The sequence below is a fragment of the Chenopodium album genome, chromosome 24 (genome assembly GCF_948465745.1).
Source record: "Chenopodium album chromosome 24, dcCheAlbu1.1, whole genome shotgun sequence".
NCBI lineage: Eukaryota > Viridiplantae > Streptophyta > Magnoliopsida > Caryophyllales > Amaranthaceae > Chenopodium > Chenopodium album.
The window spans coordinates 24,101,601-24,118,210 of NC_137857.1; the positions used below are offsets into that span (position 1 = coordinate 24,101,601).

General features: G+C 35.6%; 1 protein-coding gene across 1 annotated transcript; it reads right to left on the reverse strand.

Annotated features, from left to right (window-relative positions):
* Positions 1-8,306: 8,306 nt before the first annotated feature.
* LOC145611481 (hyperosmolality-gated Ca2+ permeable channel 3.1-like) lies at positions 8,307-15,303 on the reverse strand. Its single transcript, XM_081666811.1, has 6 exons — positions 14,877-15,303; positions 11,833-11,978; positions 11,434-11,709; positions 10,129-10,976; positions 9,138-9,393; positions 8,307-8,826 (listed from the first exon to the last, which is right to left on the reverse strand). The coding sequence occupies exons 1-6, from the start codon at positions 15,136-15,138 to the stop codon at positions 8,482-8,484; spliced, it is 2,133 nt and encodes a 710-aa protein (XP_081522937.1). The 5' UTR covers positions 15,139-15,303; the 3' UTR covers positions 8,307-8,481.
* Between the last annotated feature and the right edge of the window lie 1,307 nt (positions 15,304-16,610).

Sequence of the window (16,610 nt, forward strand, 5' to 3'; positions counted from 1 at the left end):
AGCTTCATATAATGCTTCATCTGTCTCTTGGGCAAAATTCTGGATAGCGCTTCTCAATAAAGCTGTTTTCTCTGCAGGGTAATATTTATTATAAAAATTCAACGCAAGAGTCTCCCAGTTAGTAATACCAAGTGCAGCTCTATTCAAACCATTAAACCATAATTTAGCTTTTCCACATAAAGAAAAGGGAAAAAGAATCTCCCTGATTTGATCCTGCGTTACCCCATTCTGCCTAATAGTATTGCAGTATTGACAGAAATCTGCAATGTGAAGATTAGGATCTTCACCCTTTGCTCCACTGAATTGCTTTCTTTCTATCATCGTTATGAACTGGGGCTTGATCTCGAACTGGACTCCCTCGAGATCGGGCGTAGGAGAAAGATGTGGAAAATCCGTCAGCGATGGTTGCGAATAATCGCTAAGCTTGCGAGGTGGAGGTGATGGTGGTGTACCCATCTCTAGTTCTGAATCAGAAGAATGCTCCGAATCATTAGAAGTAGGTAATGGATTTCTAGGAATGTTATTACTTCCAGAACCTGCTAGGATCTGCCAGTAAAAATTCTTCTGTCTATAAAACGAGCGTTCGAACTCAGGATCGAATGGAATGTAACCTGATCTGGAACACCTGGGCATAAACAAAGAACTAAAAAGACAGATATTAGAACTACCTCAAAGAACTAATGTCCTTTGAGGCAAAAGGGAAAAATAATCTAAACTACAAAAACAATTAGAAATAAAAATAAAACCGTTTCCCCGGCAACGGCGCCAAATTTTGACAGGCTAAAGTCGTATCACCTAATCAAAAATAATTACCTAAGTCCACTAGCTTATGCAGATAGGGAAGTAGGGTCGAATCCACAGGGAAACTAGTCTTTCTACTCCTAATTAATTAATATAGCCTAAATTATTTGAGTAACCAATATTTGTTGTGATAATTAGCTATACTACGAAGATTATGAGTAAAGAGAATGATCAGGGAAGAAATCAAATATTAAAAGGGCCTAGGGCATAGGTTCACTAATAAACAATATTCCAGGGTAAAACACAATAATCAATCATCAATGCATTAATCAATCAGATCATAAAGGGCTTTCGCTACGTATTACAATCACAGAATTAATTTACCGGTATTAAATCTCATCTCTCGAATCTTGACCTAACCATTTATAAATTAATCTGCCTATTGAAACTAAGCCTAAACATCAATTCTCATCTCTCGAATCTCGAATCAATATTGCTACACTCATACAATTAAACCTGGCCAAATCTAATTGCATAGAATTTAAACAATCAATAGGAAATCAATTAAACATTAATAATCAACAATCATAAAATTACCCCTTCATATTATTTATTAGATCCCCATAAACCCTAGAAGGAAAACTACTCAGACATAATTAAAACTAAGCAAAACATAATAATTAAACAAGACATGAAGGAAAATAGAATGAATAAAATACTGAGATTAATTAAGAGAGAAATCGTACCAAGACGGCGGAATTACAATAGAGTTGAGGAACAAGAAAGAAAATAAAAGTCTAGAGAGAGAAAGTTGAGTAGAGAGAAGGAAGAGAATAAAAACTAGAGTAAGAAATAATGAAGAAGTACTAATCTTGCCTAATAAAATTACATTAATACTAAGCAAGAATTATCCGCTAAAACAAATTAATCGGAAATCAAATTCCCTAAAACCTACATGCGCCCGGTCGGGCAAGGGGCCGCCCGACCGTGCCCGCCTTTTTCTCCAGAGTTGGCTTCTCGCGCCCGTCCGGGCGCGTGCTCCGGGCGCTCCTCATGCTTCGTCCCGCCCGGCCGGGCGCGCCTTCGGGCGGAGCCTTGTGGCTTGGCGAGGCTTTTTAGCCTCGGTCTTCTACCTTTGGGCCTCCGAACTTGGCCCAAATGCCATCGAACTGAGCCCTTAGTCACCGATTTGATACCTCCAATCGGTCTTGGGCTATCGAACGGAGTCGCGGTCCTCCAATACTTGTAGATGCTCCTCGAAAAAACCGGGAAATTGCTCCAAGTACGCAAATTCCTACAAAACTCAAGCAAAACTACCAAAGCACTGGAAAACAAAAATCAGTAATTAAAGTGGCTCGTAGGAGCCAAAAACACTACTAATTACAACCAAGGGACGGGGATAAATATATATATATAAAATGAACACATCAGCTGTCTTAAAACATCCTGCTTTCCAATCCGATCCATTCGCTGCCATACATCGGTACCTAGTGAACACCCAACCAGCTCCTAAAGATGAGCCTGTAAAGAAGAAGTCTAAAGATGATGCAAAGAAGAAAAGGAAGAAGAAAACAAAATCTTCTTCAAAACCACAGTCCATGGAGATGTGAATGGCAAATTTGGGTATGTCACCAAAAGCTTTTCTATCGATCTCTCTGAAGACAGGTTCAGGAGGGTCAAGCTTCGCGGATACTAGGTGTTGTGGGGCTATCATCATCCGATGAAAAAAGAATTAAGTTTGCTTGTTGGGTTGATAATCCGTCTTATATGGAAATTTGAGAAATATCAATAGGTCATGCAGTTCTTTGATGAAAGAATCATTGCAAACCCAACCACACCAAAAGTCTTTGGGTTTTTCTATACAGTACCCTTGAGGTATTGACTTTTCCAAGCTGTACCCACCCATTTTTAAAATTCCACGCTGTACCCCCAATGTACTTTTAGTGTCTACGATGTAACCCTACCCTAATACCTCCGTTAACTTAAGTTAACTTTCTGTTAACTTCAAAATAAATAATTAAAACAAAAAAACAAAAAAACAAAAAAAAACCAACCACCTATCTTCTCCCTCACAAGTCACAATTACCCACCAGCCACCACTACACCTCCAGCCGCACCTCCAGTAGCACCATAGTGGCTCGCCCCTCTCTCTTCGGCCGCCCACTACCCGCTGGAATACCAGCCACCCCAATCCCCTCCCGCACCAGAAAACCCACAACCCTACTCCCAACTGCTCCCTGCACTCCGCCGCACCAAAACAGACCAGCTAGGTCTGTTCACGAATCGGATATCCGATCCAAAATCACATTTCGGATCGGATATCCGAACCTTCGGATATTAGATTTTGATATCCGAATCCGATCCGAAAATTTCGGATATCCGATATCCGAAATCATTCGGATCGGATGTTTCGGATATCCATTATCCGATATTAATGAAAATTGTATAAATCTCATTAAATGTTTTGCTTTTTGTATCGTTACGCATAGTAGTCTTTTAGAAGACCATTTAATTGGCATACATAATAAACTAATAAAGTCTATTTAATTACCACAAATACAAAAAACTATAACAGTAGCGGCCTTCTTTGATGGTTTGGCGATAAGACCAACAAATTGGTGAGCAAACCCAACAATAGAGGAGACACATACACATATTAAAAATCAAAATTCCCAACAGATGAATCCTTATAATCTTTTAATTACCAGAGGAGAGTTGAATAGTGATTTGTTGAGCAACGGAGAACAAACCAACAAATTGGCGACTGAACGAAGAAGATCGAAAATTTAAAAAGAAAATTAGGCCCATGTATTCAGGGGTTGCAGAAGATCGAGGAATCGACTTTAGACCAACAAAGAGCAAAGATTACGAACCAAAATTAGACTCACTTATCACCGAAAAAAATAGAGAGGTGGCTGAGTGACTGAGCGGCGGAGTTTGGAATATAGGGTTCCTTTTAGAGAGATGAGAAAGTGGCGGAAGTAGGTGAGAACTGAGAACTCACTAGGTTTGTTGGGCACTAAAAATTATTTTATAATATTATTATAAAAATATTTTTGAAAATTTTATATGTACTGATGTATTGTCATATACATATCAGGCTTACAATTTCAGATATCAGTTCGGATATCTGAAAGAAATATCCGATATCCGATAATATTCGGATATTTTTCGGATATCGGATATCCGAAAATTTGAAAATCAGTATTTGAATCCGTATCCGATATCCGTTTTTTCGGATCGGATATCCAAAAAATCGGATCAAATACGGATCGGATTTTCGGATTCTCGGATTCTCGAATAGTTTTGAACAGCCCTAAGACCAGCCGCACGAACCAACAAACACCACCGACCAGGTTCTCCTCTCACCTCAGCCCCTAAAATCACAAAAAAACACCAGCAACCCCTGCATTAGCGCAACCATAATCGAACCACCGCAGCAGTCCCGCACCATCGCAATCAAACGACACCAAACCCTAAATTTTCCCCCAATTTGATTTTAATTGTTAAATCATCAATTTTGGTTCAATTAGATTGAGATTAAATACACAAAACTTGTTTTAATTGATTCCAATGAAAATCTGCACGAATATGGTTTGATTGGTCGAAATTGTACGAATTACGCGCAAAAATTTTCAAAAAATGGTCGAAAATCTGGCAGTAAAAGGAGAAGTGAGAGAGAAGGAGGGAGGAGGATGATGCGGTGGTGGGTCGAGGAGAGAAGGGCGAGCCACTGTGGTGCGGCGGTGCAGCTGGATTGAAAGTGCGGCGGTGGTGTGGTGGTGGGTACTTGTGATGGAGGAGATAGAGGTGGTTGGGTGTTTTTTGGTATTTTTGTTTTTTTTCTTAATTTATTTATTTTGAAATTAACGAAAAGTTAATTTTAGTTAACGGAAGGATTAGGGTAGGTTATAGCGTAGACACTAAAGGTACCTTAGGGGTACAACGTAGAATTTTGAAAATGGGTGGGCACAGCTTGGAAAAGTCAATACTTCAGGGGCACTGTATAGAAAAACCCAAAGTTTTTTATTGCTTTAGGGGAGTAGATGTAGCAATGTCTTGTGAAATATGAACTATGGATTTTGTATGATTGAAATTTTTTGTAGGTAGTTATCAATTTCATGAATTTTCTCGCGGCTCTATTATGAACTTATGATCATGAAGCTTTTTCATTAATATTACTACCTCCGTTTCACATTTTTTGCAACTTTGAAGAGTGCACGGACTCTTAGGCAAAATTTATTTGTGAGTGTAAGATAGAGAGAGAAAATTAAGAATGCATGTGATGAGGAGAGAGAAAGAGAGAAATGACAACCTAAAAAGGAAAGAAAAGATTAGTTGCAAATAATGTGTAGCATCCATTTTTGACAAAAGTTGCAAAAAATATGAAACGGAGGTAGTATACGGAATAAAAATTGTCTATAAATATGAAACCTATCCAAATTATACTCTTACATTATCATTTTCCATCTATATATTAATAAACCAACCTCTCTTTTTTTCCTGACTTCACTATGACAGCTAGAAAAGTGGTGACATGTCTACTACGTTACGCCGTTAAAATAAATACTATGTAGGGAAGATTTTTGGAGTGTAAAGAAAGGCCTTATGACATTTTATGAATGGTTTTTTTTTTTGCCCTCACCCTCATACAAGCAAGCAAAATTAGGATATTCCCATTTAAGAGGAACTTGATGCAGACTAAAATAAAAGTTGCGGATGGAATTTTAAATCATACAGTAGTTTCAAATGTCAAAGAAAAGTATATCACACCAGTGGAGAGATTGAGAATAGGAAAGGTGGGGAAGGTGTTCCTAAGCGGACGCCTGTCCTCTCTTTGCTCCCTTGTAAATTTTATAAATGTAATAAGTTGAAGAGTATATCAGGACGAGGAGTGTGGGAGCATTCACCTGTCCTGGAGAGTCTAACATTGGAATACCTTCCTGAGTTGGAATTGGAGGATGAAGATGATGTTAGCCGCGTCACTAACAACAGCACAGCAGAAGGATTCATTCATAAAGAAGGAAGTGACACAGAGATGCCATGGAGATACCTTGCTCCCACTCTTCGTTCCTTGGAAGTAATTGGACTTCCAAAGGCGGTGAAGCTGCCAAAGGGGATAGATTACTTATGATCTCTTCAATCCATCAATTGATAGCTTATCATCTCTCCAATCCCTGATTATTGATCGTTGTCCAAAATTGAAAACAATGCCAGAAGAGATGCGCCACCTTACTTCCTTAGCTCAACTTCATGTAAGAGGATGTAGCCCGGAATTGAAGAAAAGATGCAAGAGCCATACTGGGATTGACTGGCCCAATATCCAACACATCCCTCGCATAAATGTTGAATCCTTTCCTGGTATGAAAGAAAGAATAGGAATTATTATTTCCTGTTTACTTATATTTTGCAACAAAATTTGAACCATGAAATTCACTATTGGAAGAAATAGAAGAAAATATATCTATTACATTATGATCTTAATTTGCTTCAGATTCAAATCACTGCTGGAAGAATTGCTTTGGTCAATGATCCATATACAACTCAAGGAGTCAGGTAATGTCCAAACTCTTTTCAAATTTCAACTCAAAACTTGTGCTTAATCATAGCCAATTAGCCAATGATGCATATTATATCGGTTATGAATTTTTGTATTTGGTCATTCAAACATCAAAGCCTTCATTCATTGCCTTTTTGTTTTTTTTTTTTTTTTTTTTTGAACTAAGTGTTTGTTATTCAAGCTGAACCTTTATAATGAGTTCAACCAACTGAAATGTTATCAAGCTATGCCTGTACTTTAAAATTTTAATAAATGTTTACGTTTCTCCTTAATGTTTAAACATTACACAGCTGCGAGCAGCTGCTCTAACATCAATTTTGAGGATTGATCATTGATGTCTAAGGGAAAAAATCCAACACATCCCTTGCATTGATGTCTAAGGAAAAGAATAAAGAGGTAATTATCATTCTCACTTGTGGTTTATTTATTTCGGTCTATTGCAAAAAGTGATTTAAAGTATTGATCATTTTTCATAGGTGAGCATAGGAATCTGCGGCAACTGAGATGATAAATTCTTCACTAAGAAGACTTACACATTATCATGCAGATGTGAGTGTCACCAAGATAATAAAGGATAGCACACTTGAAAGGCATATAGCATATTAGCATGACCCCCACATGAGTATAATTTTACTTGTGTCGTCGTGTATAAGTATGTCAGCCTGGTTACTTGTGTCGTTGTGTACAAGTATGTATAAGAATGAAGCAGAGAGATGTTCACTGAAGATTTATAAAAAGTGATTCATCTAGCAGTCTCTTATGGATTTCGATATAGTGAAGCTTATGCTGGCTAGTTACCAGAATATGGGTTATATTAAATGTGTGGTTTTTGGCTGTTTAGTTTAGGTGTTTGTGTATACAAATTATTTCATATTTTGTGCAAACAGAATATTAATTCATGCTTTTTGATATTGGCATTATCTATTCTTGACAACACACAACCCTTAATATTAACTCTGTAATGAAAAGTAGAAGTTAGCTGATTGCTGCTGTAAGATAAACTGATTTCACTCATAAGTAGAATCAATATATTATTGCTATTTAATTTATTTGATCTACACATTTGGTAAATTGGCATGCATTGTTTTTAATGATGGTCAATCCTTTTTTTTCTATGAAATGAGCACATACCCTTTTAATCTTTTATAATTCGACAAGGTTGATAATGAATTATACGTAAGGTAATGTCCCTATATGATTGTGAATTTATGTTCGGCTAGTAAAATTCTTGTTACTCAGCTGTAACACTTGAAAAGGTTTCTAGCATTTTTCTTCCATCAGAGTGCTGCATAAAATATTATAGTCTTCTCATTTTGACTTTACTATGAATGTCATTCTAGTATATATAGCCCATCTATTGAAGTGTCGGGAAGACAAATTAGTCAATATAATGTGAATGTCCACACCTTAATTTTCTTCATTGGAATTAATATTTGCCACCTTCTTAACACCCCCTAAATTTGTATTCCGTAGCCCACAATGTAATAGTAAATTACCTTTAAATAAAATAGATAGTCATGCAATTCAGTTACGCAAGTACTAATTCTCTACATCTCTAATACATCCTTCATTTTTTTTAGTTGACACCATTTAACTTTTACACTATTCACAAGCTATACTTTGATTAGCTTTTGCGATTTATAGTTACAATAAAACATAGTCAAGTGAGATCTTGTTTGAATTGTTTCAATGTATGTATAATATCCACTTTTTATAATTTTACAATGTCGAGACTTAGAGATATTGATCATTATTATAGTGCGTTGACAAGCAAGATAAGATAATGGCGTCAACTAAATAAAAGCGGAGGTAGTATTACTCTGACCCTCTTAACATGACCAGCATTTTCATTACATAAATTTCATTACATGACCAGCATTTCTCTTAATTCTTTTTATATTTTAGAACATGACCAGCATTTTCATTATACTGTATAATTTTTTTATAAAACTACATCCAAACCCTTGAATGTTAACGGGCTTGCTGATGCTAGCAATCCAACAAATCAATCCAAATAATTATCACAAATAAAAAACAGAAGTTCTGGGAATATCTATATACACAATCAACACTTTCTAATGCAATATATTATCAATGCCTTTCCAAAATCTATGCTAGTGGAAATGAAAAACCAGAAAACATAAATGTACATCAAACAAACACCACCAACAAAACTAATATTAAGCATCTCCATAATGATCACCATCTAGCTTATCAGAGCTCAAACTTGGGGGAACAAACGATCTGTAGACTCGTTCGACATTGGGGCTTTCCTTCAATTCATGGCATACAACTTCAAGAGCTGTGTGTTGGAAAAAGCCGTAGAATTTCTTCTTACAGACAACAGCAAAGATAAGGGACATTATAAGAAGTGGAAAGAGCAGGGGAGTGAAGTAGAACAGCTTTAGGACAAAGTAACCTATCATGGTAACTTGATAAAGGACTAATGCCGCAAGGAATCGTGCATGCATATGAGGCCACATCCTCCCATAGCTCTCAAATGATGGAACATAAACTTTCAGCGCCTGTCGTAAAGAAGGAAAAACTCATCAGAGATCCACTGTTTATAAGCAATCTTCCTACTTAAAAGTTATACATGCAATGTTTTTGATACTATTGTTGGTACAATCATGGTATTCAGATTATGGTTCTCTAGATTAACACAGTGGTAGGTGTTGTATCTTGAGGATCTAACATGAATATTTGAGATGATATTAGGTATCTGAGTAACATAGGTTGATAAAATTCTCATGATCAAGCATGGTCATTGCTTAAGTGTAGGATCGTAAGAACATTATATATAAATTAAAAGTGAAGCGTGCAAGCAATTTTTTACCTGATTTCTCAAGACAAGCCATCCAAGACCGAAATAAACAGCACCAAAGGGAAGGATTAGGGGTGCAATAACAGAGTAGCAAAGGGTAATTGTGAGTATAAGCAAGTCACCAGGAACCCTCGTTGCATATCCAAAATCTCCAGGAGCCCAAGCTTCTTTCACTTCAGCTTCAGTCTTGCAAAGATACTTCTTTTTAAGATGGAATATGATAAGAGGAATCAATCTAGACAGCTCCAGTCCATACCCTACAAAAAATCTGCACCATAGTGTAGAAACAAATGAAAATCAAAACATGATTATATAGTAGTAGGGCAAAGAGGTTTGATTCAGTCATGATTTAGGTGATAAGATCTTCTACAAATTACTACCTTACTCAAGCTAGAATTCAAGTAAATATTAAAAAGCAGATGGCACATAATAAGGCAAAGCATAAAGTGTTCTCGTTTTACATTTCGATTTGTGCGAGCCTAAGAATAGCAAATCCATTACATATGTTTAAGAATCAAAGAGTTGGTAAGAAGATGCATAAAACAAAATTTAACTGATTAAAAATTATATTAAAGATAATTAACTTAATTTGGAGGAGTAATAGAGCGACAAACCCAATTACATATTTCAGGCAGCTTAATCAAAGATTAAGTAGAAAGATGGTCAAATACCAAAATTAACCAAAAATTTAATTTTTTAAAAAAAACAGATTTAATTTACCTAGAAGTCTGCCACCAACTGTTGGCCAGAAATGGAACAGCTAAAGCGGCAAAGTAAAACAATATGAAACAAGCACCAATTTACCAGCAACTTGTAAAAAATAACTACAAGTATATAAAACTATGTACTTCACAGCCTCTATTTCCAATGACCTTACGTATTCTACTATTCTTCATATATGTATACATAAAACTGAACAAGTATAGGAAACCGCATTGCTTATACAGAAAAATAGGGAAAAGATTGGCAGAAAAAAAGAGAGAAACGAAGATGTATATCTTACTTGAGTGCCACATATGTCAAAAAAAAGGTTGCATTGGCTGGAAGACCCTTCCCAAGTAAATCAGCAATTTTTGTCAAACCACTTTTCTCTATTTCCTTGAAATTACCAAATAAGGTTCCACCAAGGGTCACTCCAATGAAAACATTAAAAACTACGAAGTAGAAATATTTGCCTGAAGCGCCTCTCACTGCATGGCTCTCTGAAGGAATACCTTCCAATTTAGTCAGAAACATGAGTAATTTTGGGAGCAGGGCCAAAAATATTATGAGAGCAAGTTGGGGAAGATAAGCTTCCAATACAGTTCGAATTGGAGCTATATTGACAACAGGTTTTATGAAAGGCATAAGCTTCACGAGCTTCCCCAATGTTGTAAAAGCTGAGATAATTGTGATAGGAATCATGTAAAATACTACCATTAATGCAACAGTGATGTACACAACGTACTTGCGTGCTTCCCTCATGTAAAACTGGAGAGAAAGGTTGCTCCAAATCAATTGACGGGGTTCAGGAGCATCCTCTACTGTCCAAGTGTCAACCATTCTCGCATGTAAATTTTGAGCAGCAGAAGCGGCAGCCACCCTACTCGAAAAGAATACGAGTGCTGAAGAAAGCTGTTTGTCTCTTAAGGTTACTTTTTGCTCTGTTTCCAACTTTGAAGTAAGTTCATTTATCTTCTCATTGCAGTATTCTATGGTATCCACATTCTTCCCACAGAGACCAAGGAAGCCAATACGGTTCATTGGTCTGATTCCCTCAGGTTTATCAATTGTTTTTGATTGCGCATAAACTGTTTCAGCACGCACAAGTTTCTTTCTATATCCCTCTAACTCCTCCCAGATTTTGTTGACCTGTAAAATTAGGAAAGGTCAAGCCAACAGAAGTCAATAGATTTACCTTAAACTTTGCAACTAATACTAACAATTTACTTCAATTACCAACTATTTTTTCATATTAATGAATAGGTAAAATCACTTGACAGCCATACAACTTTGTTTGAGACTTCTACAACTAAACTTCAATGTAACTACAACATGGAAACAGATATGAAGAACAAACAAAATTTAGGTCTCTTAGTAACAACCTATCATCCAAAGCTTGATTTTAAAATGGAACTCATCACTAACATAGCATGATAAATTTCAGAAATTATGATACAATATAGGTAATATCAATAATAAAGTAAGAAACATACGCCTGCCATGCTTCAGTAAAACTGTAAAAGTAAAAATATTACTTACTATTAAGCCTCATCAGAATGCAGTTAAGTAAGGATAGGAAGAACTTGAAGGAATTAATAAAACTCACCTTAGTATTGTCTGTTACTACCATGGACCTGTAGAATGTATCTGGATAAGTGGCCTTGAAATATGAATTAACTTGTTCTTTCCTGGTCTCACCTTCCAGAGGAGGGGGTATATCTCTCACAAGAACGGCAAATTGTTCTGCTCTTACTTCAGATGACATCAGAGCAGTAGCCCTTATTTCAGAAACATGTTTATATGCTTTCCATAAGAGAAAATATGTAACCAAAGAAACCCAGTAGACAGCAATCAAATGTCCCCACAACCTCGGACTTTGTTGCTGTTAATTGAAGTCAGCTTTTTTTTAGAGATTTGCAGAAATATTGGTATTGACAATTGAGGAAATGCAATATGTAATCAATATTGACTTGTGGAGATAATTTGTACCAAATGCTATACTTACTTCAATGTGACCCATGGAGAACTTATCAAGCTCACTGAATGTTCCGTTGCTTGTGGTGTTATTCTGTGTGACACTGTGATCAGTAATTGAAAGAGGCAAAAGAGATGGAAGCAACACAATTCCAGCCAAAACCATCATTGAGAAAGCTGGGAAAAAGAACATCAACATTAGTAAGTTAGCAGTAGCATTTAACATTATCCCTTGAAACTACGAACAAATGGATAAGAACTCAGTACAGATAGAATTGGCAAAACTATCAGATGAATTTAAGTGATGACAAGGAACAAACAACAGTAAGTATATCTTCTTTTTAGATAGTCAATCCATCACACTGGTCATTTAATCGATTACACATATGCATATTAGATGTGAAGAAGCAGAATTAGTGATAATTGAATTTTTGTAAAATACGCCATATCATATGAACAAAATATTATAAATAAAGCAATCAGACTGATCAGCTAATCAATTCCACCGGATAATAATAATATTGAATCGTAAAATACAGCATATTTTTGTGAGCAAAACATGTTCAGATCACCTAATTTGTGATGATAAGGCAGACAGAGAGTTGTTCTAAACAGATCAATTACTTCAAAGTTCTCCAGTCTGAATTAGATACCCCAATAAATAGCTACCCAAAGAGATTACACGAGGGAAAAAGGCTAATAAACCTTAGTTGTCACTTGTCTAATAACAAACCTTATACATATTATGTCACTTGTCGTTCTTATTGTTCTCATTGAGACTTGAGTCTTAAACCATTGTTGGTTTTTCACTAGTTATAACTTCATAATCAAGAACTTCTATCAAAGTCAAGCTTCCTCCATATAAGTTTTGTTTATGGTTTGATATTACCTTAAGAGTTAAGAAAGCAGGCACCAGTTTATATCAGTGCCCAAGGTTAATAACTACTGCACTGCAGCAAGTCTGTAGCAGCTAATGCATGCCTCTAAAGTTAGCTGCAAGCTCCTGACAGCAGCAGCTTCAGCAACTCATGCTATTCTCAGCAATCTAAACCCCTATTGAAGCAGGAGCAACCACAGAAGCTACAAGCAACCCTAGGAGAAGCAAAGCACCTATGGCAGCAGTGCATAAGTGCATTACAGCAGCTAAGCAGGGTCTGCGCATGCATCAGCGCCAACAGCTACCAATAATGGATTATTAGTGGAGATATGTCTCTATGTAAGCTGAAACCAGTTTGTATTAGAGCCCAAGGTTTATACCTACTGATCAACTGCACTGCAGTAAGTCTGCAGCAGCTATTAAGTGCTTCTAAAATTAGCTGTAAGCACCTGGCAACAGCAGAACAGCAGCAGCTCATGTGAGTTGAGTTTCATGCAGCTGTGGCAACTCTTAAGCACCTATTGAAGCACAGGCAACCACAGCAGCAACAAGAAACCATTGCAGAAGCTAACCAACTAAGGCAGCAGTGCATCACAGCAGCTAAGCTAGGCGCCTATACGTGCATCAGTGCCAGCAGGCAGCAGCTAGCATCAATGGATATTCAGATCACATGGATCTTGTTTTAATCGTCCTAATCAATCAATCAAAGCCTTAATCCCATAAGTGGGTTGGCTAACAAATGTTATAAAATTTTCAAATTATTATAACAATTAGTAATTGAAAACATTAATGGTCAAAGGTGAGCATTGTCAATATACTCCCTCTTTTTTTAATAGGTAAAACGTTGCTCCTGGGCACGTATGCTAATTCAAAACATTGGCTAATAATACCTTGGAGTATTATTAATTTAAAACGCTTCACTTAAAAAAATACAGATGTAGGGCCTGTTCTGATTGACTGGACTGAGTTGAGCAGAACTGAACTTATTGGAGGCTTAAAGCTGAGCTGAACTGAATATTTCATAAGAGAAGGAAGTTAAGATAAAAACTGAACTGAATTTATTGGAGCTTAACTGAACTGAAAATTAGCTGAAAAGAATAGACCCGTAATATTAAATATAAATATAATTCAACAAAGTTTTGAGCAGGGATTTTGTCAAAAAAAAAAAACAAAAAAAAGTTTTGAGCAGGGCAAAAGCACTGTATCTTAGCTGGCTTTAACTTTTTTTTTTTTTTCTTTCTTTCTTTTTTTCTTTTTAAAAAGTATCTAAGCTGTCTTTAAATTTTTAAAATCCACTTTACTCGAATTCAACAATAACATTTTATTATTAGCTTGATAGTGAATGAAGTAATTTTTCTAAAATGCACCAAAAGTGCTAAACCAAACCTAAACAAATCATTAAACACCGAAACTTGAAGCCGGCTTTGACTTAAAAATAAAAGTTTGCACATTCATCAAAACAAATAAGACAAACATATACTAAGATGTACAAATACACATTACTATTAAGTATTTTGTGGCAAATAAGACAAACGTATATATTTTTGGATTTTTTTATTTACCAATCTGGTCTATCAAATATGACAATCTAATACCCGATTTATTCATCAATTAACATATACTAAAAGCGAACCTAAAATGACACTTGTCATAATATCATTAACAATTTTCCCGCCCATTTTACTTTCCGTTTTTACGAAGATTCTTTAAGAAAATCATTTTATAATAATGAAAAATATCTTTCTTCCAGTTTAAATTCTTAACAATAATAACTCTCCATATAAACCCAACTAATATAATTTTATATTTACTTTTGAATTAATATTATGAGTATAATTTTTTTTAAAAAAAAAAATTCAATACAATAATAACTCTATAAAAAAATTAATAACAACCGTGTATTGCACAGGATTTAAACTAGTTAATTAACTAAAATCATAACAAAAACATTGAAAAAAATATACAATAATTATGTAATACAACTCATTCAAGAACAATTGTCATTTGTCAATCATTCCAAACAGTCTGTAATTGGCAATTTACAGGCTTTATGTATAACAAATGCCAATTACATGGGTTTATAAACACATATATTAACCATTCCCAAAAAAAAAAAAAAAAAAAAAAAAAAAAAAAAAACCAAACAAACAAACAAAAAAAACCATTAAAAAAAAATACTAGATAAAATAAAATCATACCAGTTGAGAGGAAGACGAAATAGACAGCAGTATCAACACCAGAAACAGCAATAATATCATTTTCAGATGAAGAAATTGCTTCTTTGATCCACGAAATCGGGTTCCGAGTTCTTGAACTCGGTTCCATACCCTTCATAATACGATTCGGGAAGTATATTACATGGTTTCCGGGCTTTCCCGAAAGCCAAGTAAACAGCAACATCAAAATCACAAAGATGATCAAAGAAGTTCCCAAAGATGTCAAAAATGACGCAAATTCCATTTTCTCACACTTTTTTTTCTGGGTTTTTTTTGTTCTAGTAATCTGTAATAGAAGTTGATAATACTAGTACTAGGAAAAAGTTGGCATTTACTCTAAACTGTGTAGATTACGTGTAAATGGAAATAGGGAGCGTCGCTTTCTTCAATCAATTGCAAATGAAAGCGAAAGCGTCGATAAGTTGAGACATTTTCTTTTATGTAGAAAAATTAAAGGGAAAAGAGGGAAACCGTTAGATCTAAAGGAAATATAACCGTTATAAACGGTGGATTGGGATTTTGAAAGGTTAGTGAATAAATGGTTGCCACGTTGTAAGACAAGTGTCGAGAATACAAAAGTAATTTTATGGCAATTTTGTTAGCGAATGATGATTGAAGTTTGAAGATAATGGATTCTAAGGTTCAATAATGAGTTGGTTGGTTGGTTATACGTGTATAGTAGTAGTAGTATGAGAGGTATTTGAGAGGAATAATTTGCTGAGATGTGTTTGTATGTTTTGGGTCCATTTCTATGTTGAAACTTGAAAGGTATAGTTTGTTGATACATGAAGGATACCAAGGAATCTTTTATGTCCAAGGAAAACTAGGCTAAGATAACAAGTTTTGAAAAGGGTTTAAAGGATATGCCAAAACTATTTATTTTCATGAATTTGGAGTTTGAAGATTTATGATTTTGATAATTAACAACTTTTTGATGCAGCAGGCCATATCATGTGGCTGGGGTTATCCGAGTTTTTTTGTTAGGGGTTACCCGAGATTTTTTTTGTCAGGGTTTACTTGATTTACTCGGTCAGGGGTAAGTTAACGGGTTCGGACAAGGGTTACTCGAGGGGTTACTTGGTCATGGGTTACTCAGTCAAGGGATACTCGAGGGGTTACATGGTCATGGGTTACTCGAGTTACTCGATCAAGGATAACTCGAGTTACTCGGTTAGGGGTTACTCGAGTTACTCGATCAGAGGTTATTTAAGGAGTTCGGTCAGGGGTTACTTGAGTAATTCGGTCAGTGGTTACTTAAGGAGTTCAATAAGGGGTTACTCGGTCATGATTTACTTAAGGAGTTCGGTTAGGGGTTACTCGGTAAGGGTTACACGAGGGTTCAGTCAGGAGTTACTTGAGGTAGCTGTAAATTAAGATATTTATATATTCTGCGATATATATTCACAAAATTTAGTGAAATTCCCGTAGGTAGCTTTACAATTTTGACTTTTTCAGCCAATTTCTTTTTTCGATTATTAAGTGTAAACCTAAACTTGTATAATTTCTCAAACATGAGCGTAATGATGATTTCTTGTTTAAAAAAAAATTGTAAAATTTAATTGTAGCTAACTATAGTTAACTTTTTCTCACTCCTGACTCCTACCTTCTTCTTTGTTCTCAAGGCTCAACTTTTCTACCATTAACAAACATTCATGTTTCCATTGAAACACCTTATTCCTTGATGCCCCACTATCAGATCTCTTCTTCCTCCATAAT